Source organism: Girardinichthys multiradiatus, chromosome 13, assembly GCF_021462225.1.
Source record: "Girardinichthys multiradiatus isolate DD_20200921_A chromosome 13, DD_fGirMul_XY1, whole genome shotgun sequence".
Lineage (NCBI taxonomy): Eukaryota > Metazoa > Chordata > Actinopteri > Cyprinodontiformes > Goodeidae > Girardinichthys > Girardinichthys multiradiatus.
Window position 1 is genome coordinate 31,674,990 of NC_061806.1, and position 18,279 is coordinate 31,693,268.

The 18,279-nt window shown below is 40.8% G+C and overlaps 1 protein-coding gene across 1 annotated transcript in view; it reads left to right on the forward strand.

The window, feature by feature from the left end:
* The window catches only part of grin2da (glutamate receptor, ionotropic, N-methyl D-aspartate 2D, a), a 282,278-nt gene extending 264,479 nt beyond the window's left edge, over nt 1-17,799 (forward strand). Inside the window, exons 17-19 of the mRNA XM_047383963.1 lie at nt 9,176-9,237; nt 9,445-9,615; nt 12,721-17,799. Of these exons, the coding sequence (XP_047239919.1) occupies nt 9,176-9,237; nt 9,445-9,615; nt 12,721-15,873 (3,386 nt within the window). The 3' untranslated portion in view covers nt 15,874-17,799. The remainder of the gene's footprint in view (nt 1-9,175; nt 9,238-9,444; nt 9,616-12,720) is intronic.
* The last annotated feature ends 480 nt before the right edge of the window (nt 17,800-18,279 follow it).

The window sequence follows — 18,279 nt, forward strand, 5'->3', positions numbered from 1 at the left end:
CCCACCACCTGCAGGGGGGTACCGTGAGGGACCGGTGCAAAGAGGATTGGGCGGCAGATGAAGGTGGAGACCTCGGCGGCCCAATCCCCATATGCTTAGGCTGTCTCTAGGGACGTGGAATGTTTACCCCAGTGGATGAGGGGGTCGCATCCTTGCGCCTTCGGGTTGGGGACAGGTCTCTGACTGTGGTTTCGGCCAACGGGCCGGGCGGTAGTGCGGAGTACCCGGCCTTCTTGGTGTCCCTGTCGGGGGTGCTGCATAGTGCCCCTCCTGGGGACTACCTGGTTCAACGCCCACGTGGGAAACAACAGTGACACCTGGAGAGGCGTGATTGGGAGGAATGGCCTCCCCGATCTGAATCTGAGTGGTATTTTGTCATTGGACTTCTTTACTAGTCACGGATTGTCCACAATGAACACCATGTTCGAGCATAAGGGTGTCCATCAGTGCACTCGAACCTCAGCTTCAGGAGGAGCAGTGTGGTTTTTGTCCAGGCCATGGATCACTGGACCAGCTCTATACCCTCTGCAGGGTACTCGAGGGTTCATGGGAGTTTGCCCAACCGGTCCACATGTGTTTTGTGGACCTGGAAAAAGCATTCGACTGTGTCCCTCGTGGTGCCCTGTGGGGGGTGCTCCAGGAGTATGGAATCGGGGGCCTTTTATTAGGGGCCATCCGGTCACTGTACAAGTGGAGCAGGAGTTTGGTCCACATCGCTGGCACTAAATCTTACCTGTTTCTGGTGCATGTTGGACTCCGGCAGGGCAGCCCTTTCTCACCGGTCCTGTTCATAACTTTTATGGACAGGATTTCTAGGCACAGCCAAGGGCCGGAGGGGATCAGGTTTGGGGACCAGTGGATTTCGTCTCTTCTTTTTGCAGATGATGTGGTCCTGCTGGCTCTCTGTAGCCAAGATCTACAGCATGCGCTGGGACGGTTTGCAGCCGAGTGTGAAGCGGCTGGGATGAAGATCACCTCCTCCAAGTCCGAGGCCATGGTTCTCGACTGGAAAAGGGTGGCTTGCCTTCTTCAGGATGGAGTGGAGTTCCTGCCTCAAGTGGAGGAGTTCAAGTATCTCAGGGTCCTGGTCACGAGTGAGAGAAGAATGGAGCGGGAGATCGACAGATGGATCGGTACAGCTGCAGTAATGGGATCCGTTGTGGTGAAGAGAGAACTGAGTCGAAAAGTGGTCTACGTTCCTACCCTCACCTATGGCCGTGAACCTTTGGTCATGACCGAAAAAAACGTGATCCCGGATACAAGCGGCTGAAATGAGCTTCCTCCGTAGGGTTGCCAGGCACTCACTTAGAGATAGGGTGAGGAGCTCGGCCATCCAGGAGGGGCTCGGAGTAGAGCCGCTGCTCCTCCATATCGAGAGGAGCGAGTTGAGGTGACTCGGGCATCTATATCAGATGCCTCCTGGATGCCTTCCTCGGGAGGTGTTCCAGGCACGTCCCACCGGAGGGAATGTCTTTCGGCTGGCCTGGGAACGCTTTGGGCTCCCCCTGGAGGAGTGCTTAATAGGAGCTTTTTTTTTACAAAATTTGAATCAGGTGAAGCTAAAACTACTCCACTTGGGAGTTATGGATAGAGCATATTTAGAGACAAAGAAAGTTTCCCATCTTAAATGCAACATGTATACATTTTTTGTACAATTTTGGCCTAATTATTGCTCTAAGTAGGTTGTTCTTTCATCCATTGACATGTTTTAGAGTCTGTATACTCCAGTTAACAATATCAGTGCTCACTAAAAGTAAGAACAACAGAACGTTAATGGAAAATGTGGTTTATTTGATTAATCCTGATGACAGGGACATAAGTGAACAATTGAACATACATTGAGAGAATGATCATGTTTATGTGCTTCTAGACATGAACACAAACAAACTGTTTTTAAAGTAACTTCATTGTAAAATTTATTTTTCAACAATGTCTTAAATTCCAAATCTTTTTAAATATGCTACATTTACTAAATGTACAGAAAAACACAGAACACAAACATTTTCAATAGTATAGAAAAGCATGCAAAAGCAGTATAAAAGGGCAGTTAAGTGTTAATTATTTAACATCTTAGAAATAGTATTGAAAAAAAGATCCTTATAGACAGTTATCTCAGATATATTGAAAAAGGCAGAAGAAATAGACAAACATATCAATACGTTTGTGTTCAGAAACTGACAAAATAGTTTTTCAATCAGTAGTGTGAATAAATTCCCAAGACTATTTATAGGACCAGCATGTTTTTGGCTTGTGCTGTTTTGGTTAATTGTGCTCTCCAGGTTATTCATTTGGAACCTCAAGTCTGAGTTACAGCAATCATGTAATCAACTTCAAATATATATTAATTTATCCAGTGCTGTAAAATGCACTGTGACCCTAAACAAGTTCTGTAATTGGTCTTTGCAATCCACCTCTTTGTTAGAGAGATGTCATTTCCTTTTTTTCACATGGTCAGTCATCAAATTGGCTCCCCTGAGGAGTAATTTAGCCTCTTTGCAATTAGTGAACAAGAGATGGTGGCAAATGCCTCAGCTTCAGCAGTGACAGCGGCTCCCAGGGGCAGAGCGCCCCACAGGCTGATGGCATATCGATATTAAAACTAAAATATGCTTTTTCCTACTTAAAATGAGATGTCTGGCTGTTTTATTCAATCTATTTCAATTCAATTCAATTCAATTCAATAAAACAAAATAAAAATAAAAATGTATTAAAATAAATACATAAAATTAATAATAATAATTTAATGAAAATAAAATTGGATGTCCTTCTGCATTTTCTTCTAATTCTGAAACAAGATGCAAAGGTAGATCTGCTTCTACAAAAACGTCACCAAGCTAATAGCATTTTTCTACAACATTTTAAATTAGGGATTTTGCATCGGAAATCCCATCCATACCTATGTAATTTATCAATGTAATTTTCAGTGAGAGCATTCTCAAAGAACAAAGCTATTTCCCTTACACATGTTATGTAGAAAAATGTTGAAACCAAACTGTTATTTAGCTGGTTTGTTTTAACCAGAGGGCCAATCTTTACTTAAATGAGCATCATTTGAAAACCAGACTTTTAAGTCTAAATATTGTTGCATGGGCAGATACATTCTAGAACTTCATTTTCATTCTAAGTTTTGACAGAGTTGAATACCTGTAGAATTTGTGGTCTGTTCTTCAGAAAATTCTAAAGAAACTTGGAGATGAGGACTAAAGATTTACAGAGGTTGTCGTAAATATAATTTCTTTAAGATGAGGCAGGTCAGTATCAAGTCCCATTTGGCTCCACCACAATTTAGAGAAATAAACTGCCTTAAAAGAAATGCTTCAAAAACACCCAGATGCTGGGGTGCATATGCTTAAAACTGCTGACATTTTGTTTTCAGTTTATATCCCACAGCAGCATACATCCAAAGTTTGCCTCCACCACACTTCTTTCTTTGTGCCTAAAACACAGATTCATGCTGACTGAGCAAAAGCAATAAAAATCACCCACACACAAAAAGAAAAGATAAAAAGAAAATGTGAATAGAAAACAGCTTTTGGCAATGAAGGTGGGGAAAAACTGTCGCAGCACAATACACGCTGGGTAAATTGATTTCTTTGTTGTTGACATCGCTTTTTAAATAGCTCTGATTTTCCGGCGGCCCAGATGTTGATCTTCATTTTATAGACTGAGAGAAGAGACATCTTTGTATGGACCTGCAGTGTTTCTGTCATGGTTTGTGTAGTTCCACAGTTGGAGTTTAGTGTTTAAAAACATTGTGTGCCTTGGTAGCTTCTCTGCTTTTTTAATTTTATTTGAGCTTTGGTCTCAAAAAACGTGTGCTACTTTTGTGTGAAAGTGTGAAAGATAGCTTATAAACCTGTCTCTGAATTATTACACAGAGAGAATCTGGCTTTCATTAAACCAAAACATGATATGTGTGTCTGTAAAGACTGCAATGTGGTCATTGTCCTTTTTGTGGATGGAAGATATTCAACAAAGCATCTTTGAATGATGTGTCCTAACAGACAGCAAAAACATGTGTAGCATAGCGTTTTTAACCAGCTTCCCTGCTTTCTTGTGCAAGCTTGTGCTTATTTAGCCACAGATAAACATGCACTTGCGCTACCTGTAGTCAAAAACAGCAAATTCTCAATTTTCAATATGCAGATCAGCTTTATGTCTGCAAGTGTTTGAAATTTTATTCAGAGGGAATAAACAAAATAAAGCTCAGAATGCTACACTGTAATTACACAATCCTGTGTGTTGTCTTTTTTCTCCAAAGCTCTGTCCTCAAACACTGTTTCTTCTAGTGGTCTGCTGTGTTCACATCCAAAAGTAGTATTTTTTTTCTCTTCATTTTATAAATACAAGTAGGGATGTAAATTGGACATTTTATGTATCCATTTTTCCAAATTTAGTTTATAATGTATCTTCTTTCCTTGTTTTTTATTGTTCTTTTTCATTAAATCTTCATTAAATGTTTGTTTCTTTTACTGCACAAACCTTTAAACTGATTATTTTTATTCACATACATACAGCATTGCTTAATCCATACAATTTCTTTTAATTTGTTGCTAATTATGTTGTCATTTTGACCCTGAAAGACTTGCATGACAGCAATTTAAAGCTCAGTATTTTGCCCAATGACACCAGTAACAAGCAGAGAGGGAAGCCAGGGATTTTCTAACTGTCAAACGGCCACTCTGTGTCTCATGCTTCAGCTGCCCTCAGGCATTTGGGATTTTATTTTACAATTTTTCTGTCATTCCCTCTACATTTCATGTTTGCTTGGAGAGAAGGTACAATAAAAGAAATGTAATGAAAGTGAAAAATTGAGAGATGTTTTGGCACTTGCAATTGAAAACTTGACTGTCACTAACTTCCCACAATCCTTAAGAAATAACCTAAAATAAAAACTAACATTTAAAAATACAGCTCCCGCTGCTAATATTGCTACACCTGATACAGATGGGTAAAAAGCCTTAAAAATAACTTCATAATTTATTGCAACAGTTCTACACCCCTCTTTGGCAAATAGGGCAGCAGATAGTTTTTTTTTTTCCCGCACCCACCTATTTGACGAGTTTGGAGAGGGCTCTTAAACCTTTCGGTTTCGCACACTATCTCTGGATAACCCTTACTCCTCTCTTATGCTCTCTTCACCTCACAGTTTTCCAAAAGCATTGACTGTGACAGCTTTGAAAGAAGATTATGTTTGGGTTTTTTTTCGCCTTCCTTTTCTGTGTTGATTTAGACAGATGCTTGGATGATTGTCAAATTCAAACTGAATGGTGGTCCATTTTAACTCTCATGACAAAGCCACCATAATATTTTTTTAAATTGTTTATGATGTCATGCACCATCATAAGGTTTGCATGATATTTAGAAGAGAAACAGGCCCACAGCATCACAGATTCTGCACCATCCATAACTGTGGTGTCTCTGTATACAGTAACCCTTTGTTTCACACAACACCCAGCTTAACTGTTTTTTGCTGAAAAGCTCCATCTGTCAAGGTTTGTGGTTGGTTGGGACCCAGGATGCAGACAGGTGCTTGGAAGCCACATAGTCTTGGAAGTTTTCTTATTTCAATCACAAATAATAATATGGCTTACACGAGGATATGGACCTGGACACACAGGAAGATACCAGGAGGAACCAATGGGGAACAAGTGAAACTGGTAAGCTTTTATACAGAGGGAAGTGAGTATGAGACAGTGGGAAGGAGAGGCAGGTAATCAGGGCGAGTGCTGACAGGTGAGTACTGACACTAAAACTAAATAAAACCAAAGAGGGGAAATAACCATAAGGAACAAACAAAAGAGAACTAAACTGAATAACAGACTTGGAGAAGAAAATAGATCTAACACGAGCACAAGGTTCTAAACAAATATTAACTAGACAAAAGTAAACTACTAATCAAAGGAACAGGGAAAACCTCTAACGGCAAAGAAAACAAAAACAGTGACCAAAATGGCAGAGCCTGACCCTTGGTCAGGAAGTCGGCCGCGCAGAGCAGAGGACCCTCGATCAAGACCAAAATGGTAGATCCTGACACCATCTTAGTCACATATTACCAAAGCGCATTGTTACAGTTAATGGCCCAGTTGCCTTTTTCTTGATGTTTGTGATAGCAGGACAGAAAAGGACAATTGGCATGTCGATGGCATCAAATCATTGTTATGGAGGGTGATTCCAAGAGAGAGGTCTTTAGTGCAGTTTAAATAACAGGGAGTTTTGGAGATATTTTTTTTTATCTCCCCTACCCCTGTCCTCCCTTGTGTGGGGGCAAGATAAACTTAGGTCCTTGGCCAGCCTTATTTGTCATAGCTGTAGTTATTTTAAATTTGTAGTTATTGCTCTTACTGTAGACATGTGCAAGTTTATACAAGTTGGTAGCAATTCTTTATATTCTCTATGTATACCAACACACCTACCATACTCTCCTGTCATTCCCATTTTGGAGAGTGGTTAAGAGAAATGGTCCTCTTTATTATTTTATATGTATATCCCAGGGAAACAAGATGTTACAAAATACATACAACAATGTAAAAAAACACTGTATAAATTTATTAAAATATGTCTAAAAATATATTGTGAGAATTATGCTGCTGTAGAAAACAGAGAAGCGTTTCAATGTTTTTTATCAATATCTTTGCTTCGGGGGCCAGTAATTACAGAGTATACAGTATTTGTTAAAAAATAAATAAAACTAAGAAAAAAACATTCTGCATCCACCTTTCTTTGCAGTATAAAACATCCCTCCTCTTAAACTGCTTCTTCAATAATTATCTCATCCTTTAAAGGTTTGCGAAAATCTTGAAAAGGAATTTCTTTCCACGATCGATGACGAGTCAGTGCCAAACATAATTGACTTCTGTCATGCAGTAGCGTTTGTATTAAATTTGAATTACTTTCCAGTGTTGTCTGTCCCATCCAATATTTCTCCCATTGAAGAGTACGCTTTGGCTTATGTATACGCTGAATAAGATGCTCTCTGAAATGTCACAGCTCATATAGAGTAGTCTAATCCAAAGATGACAGGTAATAAATTTTATTAAATACAAAAGTGAAAAGAGCAGACTAAACCTGTTCTCTTTTGTAATGAAAAGAAAAACTAATACAAATTTTAAACAACCTATGCCCAATTTTAGAAAATGTGTTTACATCAGAAATATTTACACTCATTTTGAATTTCCCTAGTCTTATTTTTAAATTTAGAGTATTCCAGTGGTCTCTAGCGGGTGAAAAGGATTAAGTCTGACATGCTAAAAGAAGAAACACTCAGTGTAATGTTTACTCTAGGTATGTTGATTCTGGAGCTTTGAGTGCTGTTTCCTTTTTATAAGTGCAGCAGATGTCAAACACATGACATAACCTCAGACAGAATACACCAACTGGCTATTTGATCTGAGAAAATCCTGTTGATGCGATAATCATTTGATAGGCTTCGTCTTGTTTGGCTGCTTTTGTATTCACTGCAGGTGATGCTGTATGCTTAGAACTGCCTCAGGTGATAATAGCCTTAACTTAATGCTTTTCTGCACAGATTGGATAGGGGAGATATTTCTTACAATGGCACTGACAGGATTAAAGATTCTGGGGGCTTAATTCTTCACTGCACCAGTATAAAGCTATTGGTAAAATACAGGAATGATGGCTTTGAATTGGAGTACATTTACATTAATTTTTGTTTGCAATCCTCAAAAGAACTGTAACAAGTTAGGAGAAGGAACCATAATTTTTATTTTATGGTCTGCATGCTATATCATTAATTTTAGAGTGAGGAAGGGAGGACACAGATGGAATCATGTGCTTCTGCTGCCTTATTTCTTGTTTTCTTCTAGATTGAAGCTTCATTCCCAATGACAACAATGAATTAGAGTAAAATATAGAAAGTTAGAAAGTATGGCCAGAAAAAAGAGGAACCAACTGAGCTGTAATTTAAATTTGAAGAATTATATCATGTGAGAAAGCAGCAAGGAAACAAACATCTGTGTCTGTGACATTTGAATCCAATAAGCCTTTTAATGGATGTCTAACTTTTTACAGCAATTAGTACTAGAGTGAAATTTGGGTTTTATTTGAGCAAATTTCTGTCATTGTGGCTGAGTGGTGGAAGTCTAATCCATGTGGCACAGCTTTAAGGAGGGGTTTCCAGACCACCTAATTAACCCAAAGGTTGATTTGTAATTGGGAATTGGATCCTCTTTAACTGGGGCATCATGAGACTGTGTACAGTGGCAGATTCTGAGCATGTTGTTAAGACACATTGCACATTGATTTAAACGTCCTCCACAACCCAGTCATGCACATCTAAAGCCCTGTACATGGAAAGAAGAGGCATTGTTCTCCTTTGTACAACCTCATTCTTTTTGATTAATGCAGTAATGGCCAGCACAGAGAGTCCCATCGCACTAGGGTTCAGAGTGTATACCGTGTGTGTGTGTGTGTATGTGTGTGTGTGTGTTTTGGATAGTTTGACCAGGAAATACAATGTTTGTGTGTTTACCTCCTTTCATCTCCCTTGTGCTGTCGCATCACCCTGCCCTCAGTGTACCCGCCTCAGACACCGAGCAGTTCCACAGTCTGCGTCAAAGGGTTTCTCTCTGTCACTAATTCCTATTTTTTTCTCCCCGATCTCCTGAACAATACCTCTTTTGGATTTTACTTATGCACAACTATTGACTAATATGCACACATTTCCGTCTTTACACACACATTGTTTTTGACAGCATTCTTACCCCATAGAAGAACTTTTTAATTTCACCTTTGCCTGTATCCATCTGATTTGTTTAACTTTTATGCAAGAATATTCAAACAAGAATTGTTTTCTTCCTCTAATTTCTCTCCACTGTGCTCAATTTCATCGTCCCTTCCTTTTCTTTTAGTCATTAAGTCTGCATTCTCCTTCCTCATTCTCTCTCTTCAGTTTTACTTCTCATGCTTCGGTGTTCTCCCTCAGGAGGATGAAACACCTTGATCTCATGACAAAGAGGTGGTAATCCCCTTTGCATTTTTTTACTTAATTTCCCTTTCCATACTGTACTGCCTGAACTCATTTTCCAAGTTGTCATTTCCCATTCTACCTTATTTCATTTCATCGTTACTCTTCTAGCAAACTCAGCCAAAACCCCCGGCCCAAGTTCTCACCTGTTTGACCTTCTTTCTACTCCTTCTTTACCCTGTCTTTCAGATGAGATTGATATGTTGGAGCGCCTCTGGCTGTCTGGAATTTGCCACAATGATAAGATTGAGGTAGGATGTCTTATCCAATTTTGAAACTAAATCATTTTCTGTATGCATATATTGATTAGTTTGGCAGTAAGTCTAATTTCTCCAACCAACCTTGTTTACCCAGCGCTGTCTGTGGTGTTGATATGGATCCCATTCTAGCTGCAGTGTAAGGAATTGTCTTTTTAATTTCCTTTTTTTTTTAACTTTTACTTTATTCCATTCTTTCAGGTGATGAGTAGTAAGCTTGACATTGACAACATGGCAGGGGTGTTCTATATGCTGCTGGTGGCCATGGGCCTCAGTCTCCTGGTATTTGCCTGGGAGCATCTAGTGTACTGGAAACTAAGGCACTGTGTCAAGAGATCTGGAGGGATGGACTTTCTCCTGGCTCTCAGCAGGGTAAGAAACAAGAAACACTATCATTTACTTAACAAATAGTTTTCTAATAATAGGAATGACCTTTAAAACTAATAAACTGTTGAAAAATGGTAATCTAATATGGATTATTGCCAATCAATGAATATGTTTGTTAATTGTCTGGAGGATGTGCTATTATGTTTCTTTCTGAAAAGCTTGTTTGGATGAAGTAGAACTGCTGTAAATAGAGTCTTGGAAAGGACAAATTTTGTTTGTTTCTTAATATTTTGATTTCATTTCACAATTAAAGGGCTTTGTCCTCCAGGCCATATATGCCATTCACGCAGCCCATATATATATACAGGGGTTGGACAATGAAACTGAAACACCTGTCATTATAGTGTGGGAGGTTTTAAGGCTAAATTGGACCAGCCTGGTAGCCAGTCTTCATTGATTACACATTGCACCAGTAAGAGCAGAGTGTGAAGGTTCAATTAGCAGGGTAAGAGCACAGTTTTGCTCAAAATATTGAAATGCACACAACATTATGGGTGACAAACCAGAGTTCAAAAGAGGACGAATTGTTGGTACACGTCTTGCTGGTGCATCTGTGACCAAGACAGCAAGTCTTTGTGATGTATCAAGAGCCACGGTATCCAGGGTAATGTCAGCATACCACCAAGAAGGACGAACCACATCCAACAGGATTAACTGGACGCAAGAGGAAGCTGTCTGAAAGGGATGTTCGGGTGCTAACCTGGATTGTATCCAAAAAACATAAAACCACGGCTGCCCAAATCATGGCAGAATTAAATGTGCACCTCAACTCTCCTGTTTCCACCAGAACTGTCCGTCGGGAGCTCCACAGGTTCAATATACACGGCCGGGCTGCTATAGCCAAACCTTTGGTCACTCATGCTAATGCCAAACGTCCGTTTCAATGGTGCAAAGAGTGCAAATCTTGGGCTATGGACAATGTGAAACATGTATTGTTCTCTGATGGGTCCACCTTTACTGTTTTCCCCACATCCGGGAGAGTTACGGTGTGGAGACGCCCCAAAGAAGCGTACCACCCAGACTGTTGCATGCCCAGAGTGAAGCATGGGTGTGGATCAGTGATGGTTTGGGCTGCCATATCATGGCATTCCCTTGGTCCAATACTTGTGCTAGATGGGCTGCCAATGACTACCAAACCATTCTTGATGACCATGTGCATCCAATGGTTCAAACATTGTATCCTGAAGACGGTGCCGTGTATCAGGATGACAATACACCAATACACACAGGAAGACCGGTGAAAAATTGGTTTGATGAACATGAAAGTGAAGTTGAACATCTCCCATGGCCTGCACAGTCACCAGATCTAAATATTATTGAGCCACTTTGGGGTGTTTTGGAGGAGCGAGTCAGGAAACGTTTTCCTCCGACCACTGTGCAGGACTTGTATACGTCATTCCCAAGACAAATTGACGCTGTATTGGCTGCAAAAGGAGGCCCTACACCATACTACTAAATTATTGAGGTCTAAAACCAGGTGTTTCAGTTTCATTGTCCAACCCCTGTGTGTATATAAATATATAAAAATATATATTTACATATATATATACTGTATAATTATAGAAGGTTTCTGATACAATCAGTGTATGGAGAACACGCAGACAGATTGCAGGAGAGCTTTAAGAGTTTAATGCAGAGAGCCCACAGCAACAATTTCCATTGTTGCACCTTAGGGTTTATATATGCTAAGTCTAGGCTGTTTACAATGTTTAGTGTGGGGCTAACTGTGAAAAATGGGAGGTAGTTTGTAATCAAAATTAATAATAAGTGCAGGACAGGGTATGAAATGAAAACAATGCAACTGTGACTTCCTTTAACCCAGTCAGTGAATTTCCCAAGCTCCAATTTTACAGTGTGCAGCATCCTTTGCTCCAGGGACTGAGATAGCACTTTTGTCACTGGGAATGCCAATTCATTTGTCCAGAAGGACCATTATTACAGTCTCTCCATTAGATCTATATCCGAGTGGAGAGCAGAGATTTACAAGAGGCCTCATATGTTTTATCATTATTATAGTGTGGATATCAGATGAGTCATCTTCCTCTATCATATGAAGAATAATAGGTTTTTTTTTTATTTACATGACATCTCAGAGCTGCTATTTGAGACCTATTCCTCTTCTCTGAGGTATAAATATAAAGGGAGGAGGATTATAGTGTCACAGTAGAGACAGCATTATGCGACACAAATTTTAATTGACTTTTTCAATTTGATGTTTAGAAATTTATGATTGTTAAAAAATCAAAAACTTGATTTTAAAACTTACTAAATACAAAAAAAATGGTTCTGGTGGTTAATAAAGCTGTGTTACAAAGCATTAAAACAAACAAAAATCCAAAAAGGGCCAATAATATAGAACAAAATGAAGAACAAGGTGGCAGGAACAATTTAAGAGAAAGACTGAATATATATATATATATATATATATATATATATAGTGTGTGCATGGTTGTTTGTGTGTTGCCCTGCGATGGACTGGCGACCTGTCCAGGGTGTACCCTGCCTCTCGCCAATAGACTGCTGGAGATAGGCACCAGCTCCTCCGTGACCCACTATGGAATAAGCGGTAGAAAATGACTGACTGACTGACTGACTATATATATATATATATACACACACACATATATAAATATGTGTATATATATATAAATATATACACACTCACACAATAGTAAATATTTCTTACAAATTAGAAGAAGATTAAAATATTCCAGTAGCAGCATGTACAATTCATTAAAAGGTAGTCATCTACTTTTTTTTACAAATCATTAATACCTTGAGTATTGTTATGGAATAACTCTTTGAAGAATATATTAGGAAACTAAGCTTTTAAAACAACAGTTTTCTTTTTACCTGGTTAGTGGAGGTTGCTTCAAGAATTCACATCAAATGTATATCAAAATGGTCTTTTAAAGATTGCTTTATATTATCTATTAGAGGGATCCTTTTAAATATATTACATGGGTTTCTTTTTCAAAACTGGGGGTGTTGGCATCTCTGTTTCTGTTTCTGATATGTACACACACTATCCTTTTAATACGGGACTGCCTGCTGACCTAATTATGTTTCTTCTGTTATCTCTCCACCCAGGGGATGTACAGTTGTTGCCAGTTTGAGGATGAGACAGCACCAGGAGGGAACAAAAGCTCTTTGCCCCAGTACCACTCTGTTACTACTATGCCCAGTGTCGCCCAACAACACCTTGTCACAGCTACAGTGAACAACACAACCGCCATCGCCATGGTGCAACAGCAACAACAGCAGAAGCACCATCAACAGCAACAAGGGCAGACCTATTCCACTATGTTACCTGGATCACCAGCAGCTACAGGACATTCAGCAATGGCTCTGGGTCCCTCAAATAGCCCTTTATTGGAAGGCCCCATGCCTTGCTCCACCTTTCTGCCTCGCCATGACCGCAGATTGGCTGTGGTTGATCGCTGGAACCGGCCAAAATCAGAAAAAGTCATGAGTGTGAGCAGCAGTGGAGGAGTGGGTGTTGGAGGAATAGCAGGTGGCATCACTGAACTGCAAGTGCAGCAGCAGTATCAACAGAACCTTGGAACACATTGGAGCTTTCAGGGAGTGGTTCCAGGTGGAGCAGGAGGAGGTGGAGCAGGAGGAGGTGAAACAGGGCTAGATGAATATAAGCGCTACTACGGTCCAATAGATCCTGAGGGGCTAGGGGCAAACTTGGACCTACAGACAGGAGGTCCTCAACAGACTACCAAAGCCAATTCCCGAGGCTTTAAAGCCCCAGGGATGCCACGGCTGCCTCTAAAAGGCCCTCAACAAGGTCACCTAATCTCAAAGCCTCCTCCACCACTACCATCCTCTCCAAGAAGGCCTCCCTTCTGGCGACGAGGAAGCCTTACTCAGGCAAGGAGAAAAGGCTCAGGGGGTCCACTTTATGAGAATATAGTCCCTCTTGGTAGACGAGGAGGTGGAAGGTATGGAGCAAGTGATGGAGTTGGAAGGAGAGGACGCCGACCCCCTCCACCTCCTCCACTTCCAGTACCCCTCTCCTCCCCTACACACACCCCTACTACTCCTTCGTCTCCATGCCGTTTCTACTCATCTTGCTCCAGTGCCTCGTCTTCTTCGTCCTCGTCATCCTCGTCATCTTCTTCATCATCTGGGTCACTTTCTCGGTCAAATTCCCCCTCATCCTGCTCCAGTGACAGCTCCTACAACTCCTCACTGAGTTTCCGGTATCGAGCAGGTGATCGGGATTTTATGGTGGATGATGAATATGACTCAGATATTCTGACTGAGGAGTCTAGCCTTCTTCTAGAGTCGCGGAAGAAGATTCGTTCCCGGAGGATGTCATCACGCTCACTGCCATGCAGCCCGCCACCTCCTCCAGTCCCTCCCCGAAAACCACATCCACAGAGAACTTTTGGCAGAGAGAGGACCGCCAGTCAACTGGCGCAGTTGCAGGAGTGGTGGGCATCATGGGGTGACAGAGAGCGGGCGAGGGGAGGGACATCGAACAAAGGAGAAGGAGCAGTGAGCAGAGATGAGAAGAGACACCACAAAGAGAGAGAACGGGAGAGAAAAAGGAGAAAGAAAGGACGAAAAAAGAAGAAGCGGGAGGAGAGAGAGAGGGAAAGGGAACGTAAGCGCCGTAAATCAAAGAAGAAGAGGAAGAAAGAGGATAAGATAAGAAAGAGAGAACGAAAGAAGGCAGAGCAAGAGAGCGGAGATCCGGAAAAACGAGAGGAAGTTAAATCAGCAACACCGGATTTTCCACATTACCCACCTTTGAGGCGGGAGTCATTTCGGAAAAAGAGTGAAAGCTCTATCAGAAGCTATGGATGGAACATCCCAGGTGAAGCAGAAAGGAAGGATAGAGATGAGAAAGAAAGGGAGGATGGAGAAGAGAGTAGAGGAAAAGATATACATCATAGGAGAAGAAACAGCAAGAACCATCAAAGCTCTAGTAAGGCTTCTACGTCTGTCAAGTTCTGGCGTGGAGGCAATCCCTCTTCTGATGCCATCCCTTCTGCCTTTCTGCCCTTGTTACCTGTCTCTTCTAAAAGAAGAAAAAGCAAAAGCTCAGACAGAGGTGCTGTGGGCATGGAAGGAGAGAGGAGGCCACTGCTGGGAAGGAATGAAAGAGGTGAGATGCATTCCAAGGAGGGATTGTCTTTTCATGAGTGGGAATCTGAATTAGAGGATGAGGAAGAAGAATCTGAGTTTGACAGGAGGAAAGTAGAACATGGAAAAAGGCATAGAGGGGGTAGGACGGTATCTGATGAGGAGCGGGAACGTGATAAGGTAGTTGGGATATATTCTGATGATGATGGTTCTTCAGGAGAATTTGGGAAGTTTGAGAGATACTGGGAGGATCATGAAGGTAGGGCAGTGGGAGGAATTGGAGGAGGGGGTTGGTTTTTTAGCACATATCCCTCTAGGGATAAAGCAGGCAGCATCAACAGCAGAGATGACCTCTTCCAAGAGCGAGGAGAAAGATATGGAACAACAGAGAGTGGATGGGGCTCCAGTGCAGGTGGTAGAGGAGAGAGAGGTTGGGGATCTGGTACACACTGGCCCCCGCCCCCTCTAACCCCACCACCTCCCCGTCGATACTGGTCAGTTGACAAGCTTCACATACAGGATGAGAAGAAGAGTAAGCGCAAGTCCAAGGACAAAGGTAGGGGGCTCCCTGGTTGCTCCTCCTGTCATTCTCCTCGACACCATCCACACTCCTCCAAATGGGCTCGTGTGACTTCACGAAGCCAGGAAGAGTTGTACCACAACTGCCAGAGTTTCAGTGGTCCCTTGAAGCCAAAACATGACTCCTCATCATCTAAACCTGATCGCTCACACAACCCTTCTAAATCTGGTAGCCAGTCAAACATAAGCATCCAGCAACGGACACAGAGAACAGACAAGGATCGAGATCGAGGAAGACAACCATCCCCGCCTTCTTCTCTTGTTTCAAGCTTGCCACCGCCACTCCCAGCCCTTCCGGCTCCTCCATCCTCATCTCACTCAGTCCATGCTCCTCTCCCTACCTCATCCTCATCAGTATCCTCTCCCTCAGTAGTCTCATCTGCACCTGGGGCAATCCAAGCCTCCTTGATGGCTTCGGCAAGTGCCAAACTGCAGTACCAGAGACTGCGCTCTGTACACCAGCCCCAGAGGTTCCCTCAGTCTCCTCACTTACCCCTAAAAGCCAAGAGCCTTTGCTCACGAAGGGGCTCAGCTCATTTTTCCAGTGTGGAGAGTGAGGTGTGAAGCTAAGCACGATAACAAAAATTCTAACAATGCCCTACAAGGTTGACATAAAGGAGAGAAAATGCAAACATGGCTGCATAGCTTAGTCAGTACAACTCTGAGCCCGTTCCTTAATATTCTGCACAAACAAACCAGAAAGCCAAACAGACAAGGGGAATAGGTCAAGAGAACACAGGACCATTCTTGTTTTTATTGTTGCCTCGTTAAAATTCTCTCATCCTGTGAAAGACAACAACAGCATTGACTCTGAACAGTGCTAATAACAGGAGGTATATTTGCTGTTATAAGTAAAGGATTTTAGGTAAAGCATTAAAGTAGTCAGTGCATTCAGAGAAATCTCAATGCTTTCTGAGGGCTCAGGAACTTTATAGTATCTTTTGTCCACTGCTCTCAGAAGCCTTTAACACAGAACATTGTTATTTTTTCCTTTTTAACAAATTGCTTACCTTGATTTTCCTTTTCCCAAACAAACTGTTTACACTCCCGCAGAACTGTGACAGCCACCTGAAGCATCGTTGTTTTGTGATCAATGCCTTCTTGTTAAGAGGACCGGAGGGTGGTTACCACTTTTTGTTTCCTTTTTCTTTGCTTCCTTAACCCTCCAACTTTATACCTCTTCCCACTCTGCTTTTTTTCATTTTCTGTTTCTAGTTTTTCCTCTACTTCTTTTCTGTGTTCTTTACATACCAGCCTTCTTTTCAGCTCTCTCGCCAGTTCCTCTCCTGTTCTCCCCTCCTGCATCCTCTTTGATGTAATTATTCTGTGTGTCTGTGCTTTTCTGTGTTTGTATTCTTGACAACAGGGTAAGTCAGCTGTGACTGATATTCTTCTGGCTTAATGAAAGCTGAGTGCCAAACTTAAGTAGAACTCAACATCAACATCTATAATGTTAGCAGCTGTGTTACCTTTTATCTTGCAGATTATTACATCACCTCCAATATGTGCTCATGCTAATATACACTCAAACAAACACACGCAAACACACAAATACTCATATACATGTAAGAACACATGCACATTACCAAGGCAACTTATCTACTCTTCTTCTTGAGCAATACATTATACCATCTTTGTTCTTGTTAAAGCTTTATACTTAAATACATTTTCTTTACTTCTGTGTCATTGTTGTTATTGCTATTGATGGTGTTTTAAATGTCAAGACATGTATTACATCTAATACAATATAATCACTGTGCCATACTACTCAAGCTTGGGTACACATAAAACGTTCTTGCGACTACCTAACAAAACTGGAGGCAGTTTCTGTTCCCTGCCTGTTTTTCGACTGAATGTAAAGTCAGCCGCGTGTGCTGCATCACTTACTGTAAGACACTTGAAGATGGAACCTGTAGCACTACAGAGGGTCTACATGCCTGGTAAAGAAACAGATATAAAGTTGATGTGAGTTATTGTTGACAAAGCCTGGTGAACAACAATAATGTGAATCTTGTAGGGTAAATGGTATTCTGAAGAATTAGAGCTATTGTTGATTAAAACTAGGTTGTGTTTTTTTGTTTAATTGTTTGTTTTCTATTTTAAGTTTGCTATAGTTTTTTTCTTCAAGATAGTGCCAAGGCTAGAGAACAAAAAAGAGAATTTAAAAAAACGTATCAAACCACTTTTGCTTGCCATTCACCGGGAGATGTTTTAAGGCAGTTTGGTGGAGGTTAACAGATTGTTTAACTTTCTAGCCTTATGGTAATCAGTCCCGTCAAGTATGAGTAAGAATTTACTGTATGATCAGAAAGTTATTTGTTTTATATATCTAGGAATGCTTTTAGTGCCAGAGCAATTTTGATGTCACAGGGAACATTTGTGATGTGTTACAGTACATGTACTCTGAGTAAGAGTACATGAAAGACACAATGGCACCTATTGTGATATTTTGTTAAAAAATATATTAAAAAGCATTTCCCATCTTGTAAATGTGTGACTATAAGATATAGCTTCTTTGGCATGGCTGACACCAGCAGTTACGTTCGGATGTCAACACAGAAATTACAGATTGTAAATCAGATTTATTATCAATTATGACAAATTTAACGTTTTGTTTTTTTTCGAAGCAGGAAGCAAAGCATCAGTAAAGTGCTTGGAAAGAGACAGGTTTTATTAGCTGTTAAAACTTCCCGAACTTTCCCTAAAGCTCTGGTCAGCTCATGTTGATCACCTGGAACTGCATCTGAGCCATAATTTCATTTAATTGAAGAAAACAAAACAGAAACTAGCTTTTTAATATGGATTTTTTGTTATATAGAGTTTGTCTTATTTTCACTGAGATACAAATATATATATATATATATATATATATATATTTATATATATATTTCATAAATATGTAAATAAAACAATATTTGTGGCAGTTGCTACCATCATAGAAAATGTGAAATATTTTAGATTTTTCATGTG